An 18,665-nucleotide genomic window follows, 5' to 3' on the forward strand; every position below is an offset into this window, starting at 1 on the left:
TCGATCTGGCGATACCCTCGATACGATCCCCTTCCTCTTTTTAGAGCGACGCGACTCGTTTAGCGGATTGTTCGCAAAAGTTGATTCGTTCCGTTTATACGGTAGGTACGATTTCAGATATTTCTCAAATAAATTAGGAAAATCGAGGGAAAGTCATTTTTTTCCCGCGAGGAATTCCTCTGCACCCTCTCGTCTGTCGGCTTCTTTCGCCGTTGCAAGTTTCGCGGAATCCTCGGAAGTATCGAAAAATTGAATCGCCCCCCCGCGAAGCTCGCGACTTTGCGCGTTTAATTCACCCCGGCTCGACTCCCGGAAACTGTACCGGGACCGAATTCGCTCTCCTGGTATCTCTCGTCCCCTCTCGCTCTCCGTCTCTCTTCCTCGCGTCTCTCCGTCGCTCCGTCTCGCCTCGCACCTATATATTTCGCGGGAATATTGAGCGGGACACCGGGGCCCCCCGCGACGCTCTCCCCCCCTTCAACCCCCTCGGCGCCTCCGCCGTTCACGCACCGGCGGCGCAAACGTATCTACGCACCTCGACCGAATCGGAAGAATGAACGATGGGAATGAGAATTTCCCCTCTTGGCGCTTTACGGGGCCCGTTCTGACCGGAGGGTCGCACAGACCGCGGCGCGGTGACACGTCGGACACGAGCGGAAGCAACGCGCGAAGTTAACCCTCGATAACCCAATTTTTAAATTCAGGGCTAGGAAAAATTCATGTAACGCGAGATTTGCAAGGGTTAATCTTTAAATACTCGCCAACTATTTTATTACATAAATTTAGAATCATTACGAATTTTTATGAGACGTCTTCGTAAATGTTCAACTTTTATTGCAGAATTTTCTATCGATCAACGCGATTACAAATTTGCGGATGAAAGAGGACCGGAAGGTTAAGTTTAAGGGGTTGGTCCGTCGCGGCTTGGTTTTTCGGAAATTTCTGCGGTATGGGGGAAGAGGGAGAAAAGACGCCCAAGGATTCGATTTGTTTGTCGAGATTGCCGTTGCGTGTGCTCGCGGTAATTGAAGTTGGCGGATGGATTACGGATAACTAGGTTGTTTGAGGGGATGAAAGCTCGACTCGTTTGGAGGGACCATGGCGAAAGAGGAGCCGGAGTCCATATTTGCGCGTTTCTCGCGGTGCAGTCGGCGCTTCCACGTAGGGAGCGAAATCCTCAAGGAATTATTAACCGCGATATTTTCCAAATCAACGGATGCACTCGAAAAATCGTGGATGTCGGGAATGCCGGGTCGTTTTGATTTTTGGTCAGGCCGGACACGCCGAGGCGGCTTGGACCCCATAACGAAGGCTACGGGGTCGTTAGGGTAATTCGATGAGCGCTGATTGGCGGCCCTGGAGACCCTAGGGTCCCTTCGTCCGTATCTTCCCTCCGGGGTATCTTCCCTTTGGTTCCACCGCGATAACCTAATGCCTCCAGATAGGACGCTTTTTGCCCGCCGATAAGGAGAAAAATGGCCGCCGCCGCGATCAACGATTTATGACGTTTCTGTATGTTTTTCTTTTATTTCTTTAGTTCTTCGACGTGAACTTTTATACCTCGTATCGTTCTCTGGTATCCTGGGCATCGACTTAAACGGCACGTTATTCGTATCGCATGCAATGACAACGTCAAACTCGTGGCGACGTGCCTGGGTGGTTATTTTTTCAATTGATAATTATTACAGGTAAATCGTGCTCCGTAGAAAAAAAAAATCATAGTATCCGTCTTTTTCGCTCCATTTTCGACAAGGACTGCCTTGCCCATCGTTTCCGTAACACCCTGTACGTTCGAGGACCCTCGAAGAATTAAATTCGTCCGATCGAGTGATAAGCCGCACGGCTTAATCGCGCCTGACACTCCTCGAAAAGCCGGCGTCGAGCTATGGGGAAATTGAATGAAGGTGCACGCCACCGTGTAAACCCGCGAATCCCGTAAATACGAGCACCTTACGAGGATTAAACGCGCGATGTCTGGTTCCTTCCGCCCTGGAATTGGCAATATCCGGTTCGGCTCTTTATTTCCCCGAGAACGCCCCTCCCGGGGGGATATTTTCACCCGAGAACCCCCTGGCCCCCTCCGGAAAATGGACTCCCTGGAAGTGCGAGGAAATCCCCATTTTTCGTAATTTCGCCCCCCAGCTAGGTGGACTAATTTCGGCGTCGCTCCCGATTTTTCGCAATCCACCGAGACGGAGGCGCCACTCGGGGATTGTTTAATAATTCCCCGGGACCCGCGAGTCCGGAATGGACCGACCTCGACAACGGGAGGAGCCGCGGCCATTGAATTGCCGAGCTATGCGAAACTTCGCAATTTCCGCGCGTTATATTTCGCGGTGGAGGGGATGCAAAATGTACCGCCACTTTCGGGGAGAATTAATACTCTCTCCTGCGAGATGCGAAATCCAGGCCTCGGTTTGCGGGGAGCTTTTCTTTGCCGGGGGGCTTTTGATCGTCTTTTCAAAACTTTCGGGACGTTTCGGGTCGAATTAGTTGGGAGGATGGCGGACGCGATGATTTATTTAGACTGCGAGGCTGACAAGAGCCGATGCTTATTCGAGGCGAACTCGATACGACGGCCTTCTTCATTTCAATTTCTTGGTGACGATTCGATCGTGCCTCGAAATGCCGACTAGGTGGCAGACGGACCTTTCCGAGTCATTTCGATGATTATTCATTTTTTTGGTGAAGACGTCGTTTATATTCTTTCCTCCGAGAATGCCTTCGGAGCAATGGTACAATTCGTTCCATTATGAATTGGAAAATAACTCGACTTTGGAATTTTAAGGTCAGGCGTGGTGATAAATTGGAAATTCTAATATCGGATGGTTTCGAGTCACTTCGATGATCGTTCGTGTCCCTTTGAGTGCGTTACTTCCTAATAAGAAAATAACATTTCTAAATGGCAGGGTAAAATTGTTAACGAGAGGAAACGTCTGTATATAAAAAAGGGGTAATTTCTATACAGGAAAAACTGCGTTTGGAGTCCGATTCATCCCTTATTCGTTCATACAATTTCCCGATAAACCAGAGATTCGAATCGGCCCGGTCAATTTTTCTCGCGTCCCTGGAATCGCGGAGGAAAAATGGAAGCATCGGGGACACGGATCGTCATTCCCGACGATCCGATGTCCCGGGTCCCGTGGGAGCCGGGGACGTTTGACGAGCTCGCCTCGGGGTGGGAAACGGGGAAGGGTGTCCGGAGGGCGAAATCGCGGGAGGGGGCGAGCGGCCACAATGACAGATATTAAGCCTCCTATTTACGTCCTAAGTCAACAGTGCGTGGAATTTCGCTTTATTGCTCGTATATAGACCGGCGTCTCGGGGACGTGGGCGACGCCGCGACGCCGCGACGCCGCGAGCACGTACGCGCGATTCTTCGCCCCTCGCTGAATGCACGCCGTTTCTCGCCCTTCGTATACATACCGAGTACATGCCCGGTATAGAAATATATACCGGCTGCCAAAAAAATAACCGCTGCTCGCCAAACATCGCTCCGCGTTTTCCGATCTGCAAAATGGCCGCCTCGCATCGAGGCTATCACGAAGAATACATCGAATCGAATAAATCTTATACAATAAAGGTCACTCGTTTTTTGTCGGTGGGCTGTTTTGTACATTGCGACGGGTATATCGTCAATTGTAATACACGCGTATCTCCGTGGACGTCCGCGATTTTTTTACGGGCGCCCTCGAGTACGTGGGAAATTTTTACTCGTGATATCATCCCGTGATATAATTCCCGTCAGCAAAAACGGTCGTGATTTTTTTTTTGAAAGAAAAGCGAAGTCTCGAGAGGAACCAGAGCGAGGCACGAGGCGAGGGCTCTCGAGCATGTGGCAAATTATAAATCAGAGAGCAGATCGAGATGATCGCCCGATTAGGGTTACATCATGTGCGCATCGCTCGTTGCAAGTCATAAAGCCGGCTAAACGAGGATCAAGGTCTGCTTTTTAGCGCGAGCGTTTCGCCGATATCTCGACGCTGAATAATGTAGAGCGAGGCGTTTCGCGCTTATCGGTCGTCAGCGGTTAAACCGGGCCGCGGTTGAATGCCTCTTTCTCTTCTTTTTTGTTTTCTTTTTTTCAATTTTTATCCTTTTTCGGCGTCCGAAAATTGCGAATCGCGAGCGCGCCTCGACTTTGGCCGTGGCGGGGAAATAAACCCGCGACCTCGTTCGGCAGGGAAAAATGTTTCGCGAATTTTTCGAATTTGGGGCGAATTTCCCTCCGAGCTTTTCAATTGATTCGAGCGAGATTTGGGGAACTCGCGAACGCGAATGTCGCGCCTTGGACTTCGGTATGGAGAAAAGGAGAAAACGAAGAGGAAGCACATGGCGAAAGAGATAGGCTGAAAAAAAAAACGAAAGGATCTCCAGCGCGCTGGATATCCTTTATTACACTTTACCTCCGCGCAATAAACGGTGTCGCGGTTGTGTACCTTCGGAATATTAAGGGCGGCTTTTAATATCGCGGAGGTTGCGGAATTTGAACAAGGAGAGGTTTTTAAGGGATCGCCGGGGCCATTTTGGACCTTTCTAATTTTTCATTTTTAAACCTTGAGTACCGTCATTTCGATAAATCGTGATTTTATGCGTCTCGCTGGAGGAAAATTCGCGAGATGAACCGCGAGGGGATCCTCGGTTTCTCAGGGGGACTCGCATGGGAATCGATGGGACGAACCGTGGGAGGTCCTTCGGGAAGCCCTATGGGAGATCCGTGCTATTGCCCCGCTCCTTCCGGGGTGGACGCGCGCAATAAAAAGGAAGACCGAGACGAAAGGCGGGATTCCAATGAACGGCCAGGAATCCCGAAGGGAGGACATTCAAATTGCTTGCGCGACCTTTGATGATCCTTCTCCTGCGAGGAAAGTCCTGCCAATATTTACGCTGACCGAGCCCGTAATCCCGCGATCGGATGTCCAAGATGGGAACGCCATCGAAATCCAGGACCCCCTGGATTTCGGGATTTCACGGAACCCATGGTCCTTGCGGCATGTCTTGCGACCCCATCTCTGGATGGAGGCCTTCTCACATTCCCGTCATTTAGAACCCACCCCTGTCTTAATAAAAAAATATTCCTTCAAAATGCCTCTCCATTCCCTCGTCGTTTTAATCGATATCAGTATTTAAACGTCCTTTTGATAAGAAAGAAAAAAGAGGAGGGAGGAGGAAAACAACAATTGCCGTGATCGGGGTTATGTTTTAAACGATGTATACTTTGATGTGAATTATTTAATCTTTATTGGCACTTGTGGGAAAAAAATAATATCAACGATTTTTGTGCTCGCCCACCCTCGGACCTCGTTAACGCGCGAAACAATCGGAAAGTAGTTTAAAGAGAAAAAGTAATATCGGGGCCGGCGACCCTGCATTACGGGAGACTTTTCTCCGGGAACACCTGAGTCTCCCCCCAACCCTTGGGGCAATATATCCCCCAGCGGTGGCGGACACCCCACGAGTGGTAATCGTGGTCCGTTTCCGCCGTTCCGCTTTCCCGTCACGTGTGTCGCACATACGGCCGATTTCATTTTTCCAAGCAACTCCGCCATTATATATGCAAACCTGGAATCGTCGGCCCGAATTTATCGCCGGGGGACACACCCCTGCCGAATGATTACTCCCTCCTTAGTCTTCGTTCTCGTGGAGCGCGATTTAAAAAAAATCCATTCTACCTCCCATTATTTCCTCTTCATTCTGAATTTTCGCATATTGGAAACGAGAAAATCGGGTCGAGAATTAATACTTAGAATTTTTTATATCCTATCTCGCGAAAGTTGGAATTTTGCCTTTCTTTTCTTGCGGGGAACGGTAAATATACGGTATATAAATGTATATGTAATGGATACAGAATGTACATATTTATTCCTACAAAAATATATCCAGAGGAAGGACAAGGGTAGAAATTTGAGGAACTGATTCTCGATTTTATCTTACCCTCGTTTTCGGGATGCCAAAAATATACATACATATGCAGATATATCGTCATGGAAGAATTTCTAAACGTATGCGTGGATGTTCCAGGATGCAGGGACTGGCGAGTCGGAGAGAAGGGAGGTTCACCCCGTCGTTGGTGCCGTTGCTGCTGGTCGGACTACCCCTCGCATACGGTGAGTCACTTTCGCAGTAATACTCACCCCCTGGGGGCGCCTCCCCTGCCGGCGGCCGGCTAAGGGTGCTTTTTCGCCGGACTCCGGGCGGGAAGTTGGAATGGAAATTTCTGGCCAATATAGGGGATGCCACCGACTCCAAGGGGTGAAGGTTAAGGGGACGTTGCCCCGAAATCTCGAAAAGATGATCTAGCGTTTAAAGCCCCTTCGCGCTCGACTTGTCGCCGGGGAAACTTTCCAATCTCTACACTTGGCATTTTTTAAAATCATGCAAAAAATTTACCAATTCTCGGGATAACTCCATCGCATTCACCGCGACGTCTCTCTTCGACGATGGAATACTAAACTTGCCGGAAGGATACGAAATTTAGATCGAGGGAATTTTTTTTTATTTATACATACATATAAGTAAATTGCCCGGCTAATTGAAATGTGGGCCGCTTGAAACAAGTGTATATTCAATTTATCATGCCGATGTGATTTTTCCTTCCGAGGGGTCCATGGTTCCGGAAAATTGATGAAAACGCCCGGAAGGATTTAACCCGGGGGTGAATTCGACGCGGAGGGTATTTTGCTCCGGATGTTTCGCGTTTCGAGTCGGAGCGAAGGGGGCACCACCCCCTCGCGGGGGTGGGGTCCCTTGCTCCAGGGGGTACGTCCCCTCCGGTATTTCGATAATTCGTTTACGCATGTTCCGGGATCGATCGGAATACCGATCTCGCCAGGTAATTTGTGGGGGGTGGGCGGGAGCCCGGAATTTTTTTACTCCACCCTGCCGCACCCCCCGCGAAGATCGGGGCTGTAATTAACGGGGAATCGATGGGGTCTCGCGGAACGCGGACGCGATCGTTGAAATTGTCTTTGATTTTAACCCAGAGGTGGATCCTCGATGCGGCCCTTGACTCTTCTGAATGGCGAGTCTCAAATTAAGGCCCACGGGTCGATTCCGTGGATTATCCCCCGCTCTCCGCGTACCAACGGAGTGACCTATTAAATCACTTTATACAAATGAACGTCCTCTCGGAATGAGTGAATCTTTCATTACCCCCCGCGTGAGGTTTCTGCGATACCTTCAATTCAGGGGGGGGGGGATTAATTTGATTTAATTTCCACGTCCGAAACAGACCCTCCCCAATTAACACGTGGTATCCCCTCGACGATCCCCAAGCCTTCCTCTCAATTATTTTACTTTTAGCCTATTACTTTTTAACCGAAGATTTTTTTCTTGTTACTCTTGGCGAAGACCATTTTTTTCTGCAATGTTTCTCGGCGAAGGTTTAATTTCTTCGCGAGAATTTAATTTCTTTTCTTACTACTTTTCTTGGAGAGGATCTAATTTTTTTAACCACTTTTCTTGGCGAACGTTTAACTTCCTCGTTACTTCTCTTGGGGAAGATTCAATCTTTTTACCGCTTTTCTTGGGGGGAAGATATAATTTTTGTTCCTGCCTTCCTCGGCGACGATTTCATTTTTCCTTGATTTTCCCGGAACGAACGCGCTCGAAGGACCGGGGGGAAAGAGTCGCCCCGTCTCGATGTTCTTTCCAGGGGGCTCCTCCCTCGAAGATTGCCCCCCCGCGCCCCTCCCGGCTGCGACCCCCTCGCGTCGCAAACAAGCCAATTCGCCGATCAGAAGTTAGCTTCCGACGTTGAGGCATTCCCGGGGAAAGTCGTTGGAGCGCGAACGCTCGTTCACCCTTAACTCTGGATCCGGGGCGGGGTGGATCGAGAGGGGTCGCTATATACATGTATACATACGTATACATACACACGTGGGAGGGGGTTTCCTCGACGGCGCATCCGGTCGGGAAACGGCGGAACGGAACACGGGGCGCTTTTTCAACCCTCAGTTGAGGGGCACGGCCATTAGGTCGACGCGACCCCCCCGATCCCTTCTTGGCCGCGGCTCACGCGCTCCGTTCCGCCACCCCGATGTGAATGAACGGGGATGAATGAGAGGGCCGCTTTTACACCCCCATCTCGCGCGCTTTGATTGGTCCGCACGGCGGTAGTTATATAAATCGCGATCCCTTAAAGTTTATCGACTTATTAGTCAATTAGCTGGCAGATCGTCTGTATTAAAGTTGAAACGGCTTCTACCCGCTCGTACGTGACCAAGGAACGAAAAGTAAAATATATCATGAATTGTACATTTATCTTATATCCACGAAATGTGGATGAAAATTGTTTACGAGGGGTGCATTTTCCTATTTCACGTTTCAACCCGATCTGGCGAGTTATCCGTGGTTGAGGTCGAATGACAAATCGTTGGCGCTCTCTTTATTCGAGATCAATTTTCGGGTGGATGAAAGGAGAATCTTCCGGGGGTTGATTTCGGTTCCCCGAGTGTACTCTCCCCGGGACGCGCAATCTCGGCTCGTCGGGCTCAATAATAAATTAGCCCCCCGCGCATTATCGAGGTCGCCGTTTTGCAAGGGCCCGGGAAGGCCGAAGGGGATGATTGCGGCTGAAAGCGATTTCGGCCGATTGTCGGAACGGAGATTGGTAATGACCGCGCAAACAAGCCCGCTCGTGCGGAGGGGGCGATTTTCCGAGCGGCCGCCGGGCAAAAAGCTCGCCTCCTTTTCCGGGGGCCGAAGGGAGCCCTCGGGAAAGGTCTCACCCCCCCGACCTCTTTTTTGCCGGGGAAATTTCTCGCTCTTTTCTTCCGCCAATCCGATCTCGCCACCCTCGATCTCGATTTTTTGCAAATTCCTCGACCCAAGGCCTCCCGCTTTTTTCGACCCCCGTCAATTCGAGGAACTCAAAGACCCCCTCCCTCGGACGATTGACGTCCTGGATCACGCATCAACGTCACGTGTATGTTTTTTTTATTTTTTTTTATTTCATCCCTCTTGTCTCTTTTTTTTTTAAATTCGTCCAAACTCGTTGGTTGACGTAGCATTGAATTTAAGGATGGTTTGGAAATTAAACGTCCGCTTGTGTTCAATTCCAATAGAAAGCTCCCCTCCACCCCGGTGACTCGGTCGGGCATTAAAAATTCAGGTTCCACGATCGAGCCGAAACCACCCCCAGAGGCGTTCGTCCGTGTCGTTGCGTAAACTCGGTCGTAAAGTCGCCGAGAGGGTGTTTTCGGGTTTCGCCGTCTCTCCGCCCCCGCGAGGGGTCGTCTCCCCCATGGGGGGTGGGGGGCGACGGTCACCCCCGGGACTGTACCGTCGAGATAGGCCCTCCTAATCGCGGCCGGAGACCGAACAAGGTCAACTCGGGGGTGTAACTGCCGATTTATTCCGCGGCATACTCGCGGCCGATCGATGCCGAAATGCCGAGGAGGCCACCCTAAGTGCAAGCACTGGTCGGTGGCTTCGCGGGGGGTGCACCTTATCGCCCCGCGATAACGACCTACCTCGGAATATGAAACTCCCCTGGATCTCGAAAAGTAGCCGAATTTTGGATCCGACGAATTGGCCGTGCAGGGGATTCGTGAGATTTTCTTCTTATGGGTTTGGAAACGACCCGATTGAATTTATTTCATGAATCGGTCAAAATCCGTATCTGAACAAATCTGAGAAAAAACATTCATAAAATCTTCAAGATCCTCATGGGTCACATCGTACAATTTTTTTCATCGTATGAGTAACCCATCTGGACCAAAAACTTCCGATATCTTGTACGATCGGACGAAACCGAAATTCTATGAGCAACGAGGCTAAAATCAGGGCGTTAAAAAAATGATGGAAACAGAGGAAAAACCAACGACATCGGCGTCGCGAAAAATGTCTCACCGCGTGGGTGGAGGTGTCCCCTCGGGGTGGCCGCGTGCCACGGGGCAGCGTTGCTTGAATAATTCAACGTGTACACAGGATCTCGTTGCGCGTCCCCGCCCTCTCCCCCGGCACCCCCTGCATAGGTGCACCCCCCCATGCATTTTGTCCCTCGATATATTTATCCCCGGAATAAACCCCCGCTAGATTCCGCGGCCTCCCCCAACCCCTCTCGCGGAGGATCGAATTCGCAGTTTGCTTGCGATTTCACGCGCGGTTGTGCGCTTACAGGGCGGCCGCGTGAACCACCCCCGATTTGCCGGGGGTTGATTCCCGCGGTGAACTCGCGAGGGCGCAAACGTTGAATTTCGGTTGACCGTCCAAATCGGACCGTGAACCTCTCGCGCCCTCTAACTGCGCTCCCCCACCCCCGTACGGGGGCACGGCCAATATATTTCCATTAGCGTATTCCGACAGGTCGGGACCCTTCGATAATTTCGCCACCAGCTTTTCCTGCTTCGCGGAAGATCACTCGAAAATGGCCACGCTTTGGGGATGTGTAGGACGTAAAAATGGAAGCACTGGATAAACTTCCGATAATCGCATTACTCCGAAACTTCGTATACCCATGTACTTTGACCTGACGATTACGAATAAGATAGGAGAAATTGGCGCAAACGTTGTCTTTGAGGTAAAAATGATTGTCAATAAATTTTGCAAACTATCGCATTATTTCGATCAGTATAGGTTTAGGAGAAATAAGTTTCAGCTGAAAATTGTAGCTTTTCAGAAAATAATGTAATATATAATTATGCGATATTTTGACAAGAGTCGATTTTCGTGCGAGGAAGTGCGAACATTTTTTCGACTCCCGGTGAATCGATGCACTTCGAATGCACCCGATGACTATTGATCCCGGTGCGACGGAAAACGCGGACCTCCCTCCGGGCTGGCGATTTTCGCGGTTGTTTGTGCACGTCAACTCGCAAATGGCGGCGCCATTTAACCGTCAAAATCATTGGGAAAAGCCTCCTCCCCGGATGGGGGGACTTGCCCCTTCCCCCGATATATTTCCATTAGGCGGTCCGGCCGGGCCGAGTCCTTAATTAATTTTAACGCCGCGATCATGCCGCCAACTTTTCCCATGATGTGCGCGAGAAGGAGCCCCCACCTCCCCCTTCCTTCCTGCCTCCTGACTAAATTAATATATGCGGCTCGCCCTCCTGGAGAGTTACAACCCTTTAATACTTTTACCCCCGTGCTGCGAGTACTCGCGCGGATTTACTCGCGCGAGGAACCGCGATGTGCCGAATTCCGCATGCGGAGGGGCGGTACACGTACTTGGTAACCTCGGTTCATGACCGAACTTTTCTCCTTCTGATTTCTACTGAAAAAAGGTGAAAAGAAATGAACGCGAAACCGTCTTTTATTTTCCGACCTAGATTTTCGCGAGAAATTTTTTTTCCTTCCGGTTACGGGATTCTTATTTCGGCTCAGGGTGCGGTAAATGTTCCCGCAATTTCGTCCTTCGAATTAACGAGTGTCGCCGCTTGGTCGAAGATCGCGAAAGGACGTCGCAGAAAAATATCTTGGAAATAGAATCTCGAGAAATTTCGTCCGGAAGAAGGAAAAAAATTTCACGGAAATATCGGCAAGCGGTTTTGAGAAGATCCTTGCGATTTTGTCTATTTTTTGTTTCTGTTTTTTTGGAAGGCGATCCGGGGCAGTCGGAGTTTGGAAATTTTTTTAAAGTGCCCCGGGCTAGGGGGAGGAACGGGGGCGGAGGCCCGCCCTGCGAGATACAGCTCCATTTATTTTCCCCCGTAAAAATCGCTCCGCCGAAACGACCCTCCGCGGACGAAATCCTCGTTGCAGGGAGCGGCACCGCGGTACATCGCGAGCGCGAAATGTCTGGGAGTCCCGAATGGGCCGCACTTACTCTTCCCTCGCTGGCAACACATATTGCCCGTTTATGCGCCCTCCCGTATACGGACGACGTATTTAAACGAGGTCGAACACAGGTGCCTTCTGGCCCGCGTTCCGAAGAAGTGCCAAATTCACCCCTCGTAGGGAAAAAATGGTCCTGAATTGCGCACGGGACCGTTGGAATTAATCATATCGTAAAGTTGGCCGAGAATTATGCTCTAAATGTTTAATTTTGATTTTCTTTATAAAGGATATCAAGTGGAAAATATAAAGAACATCTCGCGCGAGACATTCTCCTCGGGTAGTACGGATGCATATTTTTCTCAGGTGAGATTCCTGAAATCGATACAGAGAATTCGGTCCAAGTCGAGAGTCCGATTTTTTCTCTTCGATCGTGGCGAAGCGAAATCAGGATTTCTTCAGGGCGATTGCGGTACCTGCGTTCCTGGGGCGTGTAAATTTTTGACGGCACTCTCGGCAGTCGGCCTCCACCCCCGTCACGGCGTTCCAACTTTTCCCGATCGCGGTTTCGTTCATCTTTCCGGCGGGAACGCGCGGGAGGGGATGTTTCCGCCTCTCGGAAAAATTTCGGCGAAATGGATAAGGCGAGCTCTCGGCGGCGCTTCCCTCTCGGTTAAAACTTCCTCGGGACGGTCAGAGAGGGAGAGAGAGAGAGCACATCCATTCCTCCTCGACCTTCGCGGTAATTCTTCACCCCGACGCCCGCTTCTTCGCTCCCGGTCCGAAATAAATTGCCCCCGCGCCTTTAGCAATTTAAATCTTCCCCGAAAGTTTCCGGGGCCCCATCTCCCCCGTGACCCCCCCTGGACCCTCTTTAACTACGGCGAATCGGAAACGAATCGCAAGAAAAGTACCGCGACGCGACCGAGAGGGATTACCTGTGTCTTATAAAACACCTTTTCCGTGATCTTTCGAGGAGATGAAGAGGAATCCGAAAAGGTGTGAGACCGACAACGGAAACCAAAAATTTGACTTTAAAAACTCCAGGGTATCTCGATAGAATTATTTCGAGTGATCGACGTGCTGATTCTTCGTGGGTACTTTGAAGAATTTATTTCCATGGGCTTAGTTTAGAGAACGGCACCCGCGGATCTTCGGGTACTCGAGGGAACTGGGATTTCACGCCATCGTCCCTAATTCCCTCGTGGAAAGTCGAGAAGTAAGGACTCCGTTACGATCTAAGTACTTATCATCTAGCCTACTTATCGGCTGGGCGCTCTTCACGCTGACGCTAACGAGCCGAACGCCCGCTATCTCGAACTTACTCTGCACTTAACCTCTAACGATCTAACATGTGTCAGGGCGATCGTCGTTTCAAGGGAAAAATTTAGCTTACGCGCAAAAAGATAAAACGTCTTCCCACGTAGGGGATCCGTGGACCGATCCGCGTGAAATGGCTCTCCGCGGCCCGGCGTCGCCTTTTATACCCTCCGCTCCCCTATCTCCACCCCGCCCTGCGCGCGGACGTGCGCACGGCCACTCCACTTTTCCGCGTACCACACGTTATTTCACTCCTATTAAGTAATCAATTCGTTTAGACATGTTTTTCAATTGAATTACCGTCACCCCTAGCTAATATGTGATGTATACCTCTCGGTACACATATTAAAGGGAAAATATTTTTTATGGTTACAAGGGGTTATTCCGAGATAACCTAATTTCACCATTAACCAAAGGTATAGAGGAACTACGCGGTGTTAAATTTCGTCGGCGCGTCAGCTGCCGGATCTCGGAAATAAACCGCCGAAATAGAGAGCTTTTAATTCGGCGTTTGTTCCTCGAGGACTTTTAACGGGCGGCTCCTCTGATCGCGCTTTGTTTTCCCGCCGTTAACGTCGGGAAATGACGACGGGGCCGCGTCAAAGGCGCGAGAAAATGACAGCGCGAATCGCCCGGCCGTTTATTGCGAGCAATAAAGACGTTTCGTCGGCGTCGCGTAAATACTCCCCGGATGTGCGGTGGAGGTGTCTCGTCTTTTTCTCCTCCGCTCTTCTCTTTTCAGACAGCGTAAGTGCACACGGCTGTGCGCGTTTAGATTAGTTTTGAATAGTTTAGGTCAGGTTAAGTGCGCGCACGCGGTGCTGCGTCTCTCTCTTCCTCTTTCTCTTTTCGCGACGCAGCCCGACGAGGAGGAGAGGGAAAAGGGAAATATGCGACTACTCGTACAAGGAATGATCTCCAATAAAGAGCAGACTGCCTCGTCCGACATTGTCGTCCTACCGGGCGAGTCGGCCCCTTTTTTTTTCTCCCCTTGTCCCCTTCACTCGCCCGAACGTGGGCGGGAAACGACGGGGAAACTTTCTTTCCTCCTTTTGGGAAAAATACAGAGCGATACCCGGCCACTCTCGCGACCTTTCCCCTCCCCGCCCACGCGACCGGAGCGCGGCCATTTATTTTGGAAAAATGATTCCCAATCGGTGTTCTTGATGGCCCTCGAGCTTCTCCACCTAGTGGACATCACCGTCTTCGAGAAGTCTGCGTCATCGCGGACTCGACGTCTGCATCGCCATATCGGCGTGGTTCGATGTAAAGATATTCCTTTTTTCGGAAGAGAGTGGCTTGTGGGGGAGGAGGCATCAGCGATTCCAGAGGCGTCGGGACGCCCCTGTCCCTGGACCCTCGAAGCCTCCGGCCGTGTTTTTCTTCAAGCTAAAGCAGTTTGTCGAGTCCCCGAGGCTGGCAATACCTGGTCCCGCTCCTGGACCACGTAGGGGGAACCCTGAAAGGGGTTGCCCATGGATATTTCCTCGGCGCACAAAGACATCAGGATCTGGGCCACGAGAGTGCTCCCGATAAATAAAAAAGAACCTCGAAAAATGCATCTTCTCCGTTTTATCGATTCTTCACCAATAACATTTGTTCCACTCTTTATTAACCGAGGAATTTTTTTATAAGCTTGATGCGAAGGGAAAAGCGAAATGAACATTGTAGTTCATACTTAATTGACATAAATTGGGAAAATTCCCTAGCAGTAAAAAAGGCGTTAGTTAATATTGGACGGTTAATATTTTGAGATTTCACGTTATATCGGTTGTGCCGAAAGAGAGATTGGGTTACAGAGGGTTAAATGATTTTCGATGACCCGACAGAGGGCGTTCCCGATTTTTCAGAGATTGCGACAAGCGATCGATCGTCGATTCCGGATCGTCCCCGCATTCCGGTCATGATTCTTGGTCGGTCTTTGGTGCAGATTGTCGAGCAGGTCTTCGGGGACCCCCGATGCCACACAGTTTTCGTATCCTGCAGGAATGTGCATCCTTTGAGGGATGCACCGCATCCAGGACGTGGGGTCGCGCCAAAGGGAGGCTGAAAGGAGCCGCCCGAAGGTGTTTCGCCGATGCACTTAATTGAAATTGAGACGAGAGGTCTGCCCCTCCTCGGCCTCGACATCGACTTCAACGAAACTCTAATAAAAGCTGAAAGATTATAAAAATAAGACTCCTTCGTGGGAAGATGAACGAGCCACGCTGGAGAAGCACGAGGGTCCGAAAGGGTTCTCGAGGTTTCGAAAGTCTGATAAATGTGACCAGAAAATTCTGATTCGTCTTAAACGGTTTCCTAAATTAGTGGAGAAATTTCTGGGAGACAAATTCCGATTCCTCTACCCTCGGGAAAAAAATATTCATCGAATCAGATTTTGCTAGAAATATATGATACTTTTAATTAGAAAGATAGTAAGGACACGTTTAAGGATCCAATCCATTTCAAGGGACCGGAATTGTAGATCTTATACCTGGATATTTTTTGAATGCGTCCTTCTCTACCGTGAGATAACCATCGGCTCTCGTATCGCCGTGTAGCGATTCCCGAGGGACGCGTCCACGTCCTGGGAGACGGATTCGCCCAGGCCGAGGTTTAAGGTCGAATCCCCTCTCCGTCATGACACTCGTTTTCTTTTCCTCCGGAGATTTGTCCGGACCCATCGGGGCCTATCTCGGCGGCCATTTGTCGGCCCCGAGCCGAACAAGCCGAGAGTTAACCCGAAACGTAGCTCCTGTCAGCTGACTTGGAACGACGAGTCCAACCTCTCCCTCCTTCCCTCCCCTTCCTGGACACCACACCAAGGAAGATCGATTCGATAAGTCGAGGCAAAAAATAACGAACTCCTGCGAGAAAAGACCCTCTTCCGACGTCCCCGCTCCCCTTCTTGGCCCTCCAAGAAGGAACGTTACCCAACCTGGAATACCTGAACTCCCACAGCCTCCCCCAAGCGGGGGTCATATTTGTTCGATTTTCCCTGATTCCTGGGGATCTCTAGAGGGAAAGTCGCAGGGTGTGGGGAGAACTGGAAGAGGAAACACAGAAGTGCCCTTAATCGGCGCCGATCGTGACGGGTTTTGGGGATGACGTTTCGCTGCCACTTTTGTGGTGATCGGGTGGTGGTGAGATTAACGCGTTGGCCATCGGAAGTTCGATCGAAGCGAATCCTGGTAATCCTTGATTGGGTGATCCTGCGTGGGAAGAGGTCGTCGCATTTTTGGGGTTGGTCTTTCCTGGTATCGATCAACGGTTTGGGGGGTCTGGTCTTGGGTTTATGGCGTAGTGTCCATTTTGTACCGATTTTAGAGCTATCGGCTCCGATTGGGGATTTAATTTGTTGGATGATGTTCTTCCCGCGAACTTGATTTACCAGGGAGGAATCAGCTCGAAGTCTGGCAAATTGTCTAAACTTTGCAAGGTCTGAGTAAAACCGCTGCGCAAGGACTGGAGTCCGGGTAACGACCAAGAGGTCAATTCTCGGATGGGTCTGGAGCTGATCGCGGTTCTCAGGATCGCGGATATCCGTCTTCCGACCCCTCTTCGGGACGACCGACCCCTTTCTTCGCGGCGAAGGCGATCCAAGTGCGCGAGGACGTGCCGGTAAATTTAACGCCGATTGATCTCTCGATTCCCATCCAACCGAGTTCGCTCTCCTTCCGTCTCCCTTCGTCTTTTCGCCACTTAGGACCCAGGCAAAGTGGATCGTGGTCCCCAGATTGCCGTTCATCTGGGTCACGGGTCAAACGGATCCCGTGGACCTCTCCTTGGGATTTGCCTCCACCAAGAATCGTCCGCCCTGCGAGATCTCGATATTCCTTGATTATTCGATGATCATCCCGGCGATTCCTAGATAATCGCCATAACGATTAATGACGATAACGACTCGATGGTTACGCGGAAATGCATTGACTTGGAGGAAAACCCTTCGGGGCACCTCTCCAAAATTCGATGGAACTCGTTACCAACGTACACGAGGACTCGTTGGATTTTTCACGCAGCGATCCCCCCAGTGCGGGTCAAAGGGCGCTTTGCGCCGCTATGAAAGGGGTTAATTTCCCGAATTTAAGGGGCTGCTTCTTTCCACCCACCGGTTTCGATGACACTTCCGCGGGGATGTAATTTTTCGACGCTTAAGCGCTCTGGGTTTCTCTCGAAACGGGGAATATTAATTTTTCATGAGAAATATACCAACGTCGCGGTTTTCGCTGCCCGTCCTTTTTCCTTGAAATTGATACGCCGGATGCATCAAGGGATCGGATGTCGCGAATGCGTCACGACACGCATCGTTGTCGACGTATCCTTGGGCTCGGTGTCGGACATGCTCGTCGATTGCCTCTAATTATCGGACCAGACTGTTGACGAATGCCCGTGTCGAGCAAGGCATGCGTCAATGTGTCAACTTAGAGTGGGCGGCGATCTGGACGAGCGGCAGGACATCCGACACCCTGCGTCCTGAAATCGTATCCTTGGACTGCACTCGGGTCGGCGCACCCAAGTCGCCTGCATCCTCCCGGAAATGCCCTCCGAAAGATTCAATCGTCTTGCGACTACGATTTTCAAAATCGCCCGAAAATAAAATAAATTCCCATGGTCCTTTCCGTTCCGCGATAAATCCCGATGACTTCGAGCATAAGTTGGCAGGATCTTCGCCCGACTTGGGGCATGGGGCGTTTCCAGGATCCTGCGGGGTCCCGGACGGGACTTTTAATGGGGTTTTGTGCACACGCCGACTCGGGACCGGGACCGGGACCGGGACAAAGACGTTGAATTTCCTTAAGCCGTAGCTCATTGCTATCGCGATACATTACGTCCGGGCGGGGACGTTATCGTCCTCGCGAGGTCCTTCTGATTCCTCGTCGACGGAAAAGCCCGATCGTGCGTACCCCATTAAAATCCACGCTCGGGCTCTTAACGCCATTACCGAGGGCGCCATTAAGCCACGCAGGATTTCCGTATCGTCTATGGGGGGCGGCCCTATAAATTACGCCCCGGTACGTCCTGCAGGACGCGCAATTAATAATGGCCGATCCAGGCTTCCAACAAATGGCTTCCAACGCGGTGACTGGACCTCGGGCAACGCGTTTCCATGTACGCGTCGCTTCTACGTACATGCACCATTCCCCGTGCACGGCCCCACCGCGACGTCACGATAATAATAACTGCGCGGAATTATTAATATCGATCGGGGCCTCGGGTACCCCCAACCGCCGATATTGCGATATTTCGATATTTCGATATTTCGATCGCTCCCGAAATCGGAGGCTCCTTCGCTTTTTACCCCCAACCCGCGCTTCGAGATATTGCTCCGAAACGAAATTAGACCGCCCCGAGTTTTGAGGACGCGGCCGAATTTCCGCGGGGGGAGAAAATCGGGAGGAAATGGAAAAAGCGTTTTAATGGTTAATATGATCTTCTATACGATTGGTCTAAATATTGCGATATCTGGATATTTCGGCAACGCCCAAAATCGGAGTCTCCTTCGCTTCGAGACTTTTTTCCGTAACGAAATTAGACCTCCCCGAGTTTTGAGGACGCGGCCGAATTTCCGCGGGGGGAGAAAATCGGGAGGAAATGGAAAGAGCGGTTTAATGTTTGATCGGATTTTTTTCTTCCCTTTTTTTTCAATT

General features: G+C 50.7%; 1 protein-coding gene across 1 annotated transcript in view; it reads left to right on the top strand.

The window, feature by feature from the left end:
* LOC105694504 overlaps nt 1-18,665 on the top strand; it is a 153,234-nt gene that overhangs the window by 8,644 nt on the left and 125,925 nt on the right. Inside the window, exon 2 of the mRNA XM_023431775.1 lies at nt 6,022-6,107. Coding sequence (XP_023287543.1) covers nt 6,023-6,107 — 85 coding nt within the window. The 5' untranslated portion in view covers nt 6,022. The remainder of the gene's footprint in view (nt 1-6,021; nt 6,108-18,665) is intronic.

The sequence above is a fragment of the Orussus abietinus genome, unplaced genomic scaffold (genome assembly GCF_000612105.2).
Source record: "Orussus abietinus isolate OABI.00-Male unplaced genomic scaffold, Oabi_2.0 scaffold80, whole genome shotgun sequence".
Taxonomy (NCBI): Eukaryota; Metazoa; Arthropoda; class Insecta; order Hymenoptera; family Orussidae; genus Orussus; species Orussus abietinus.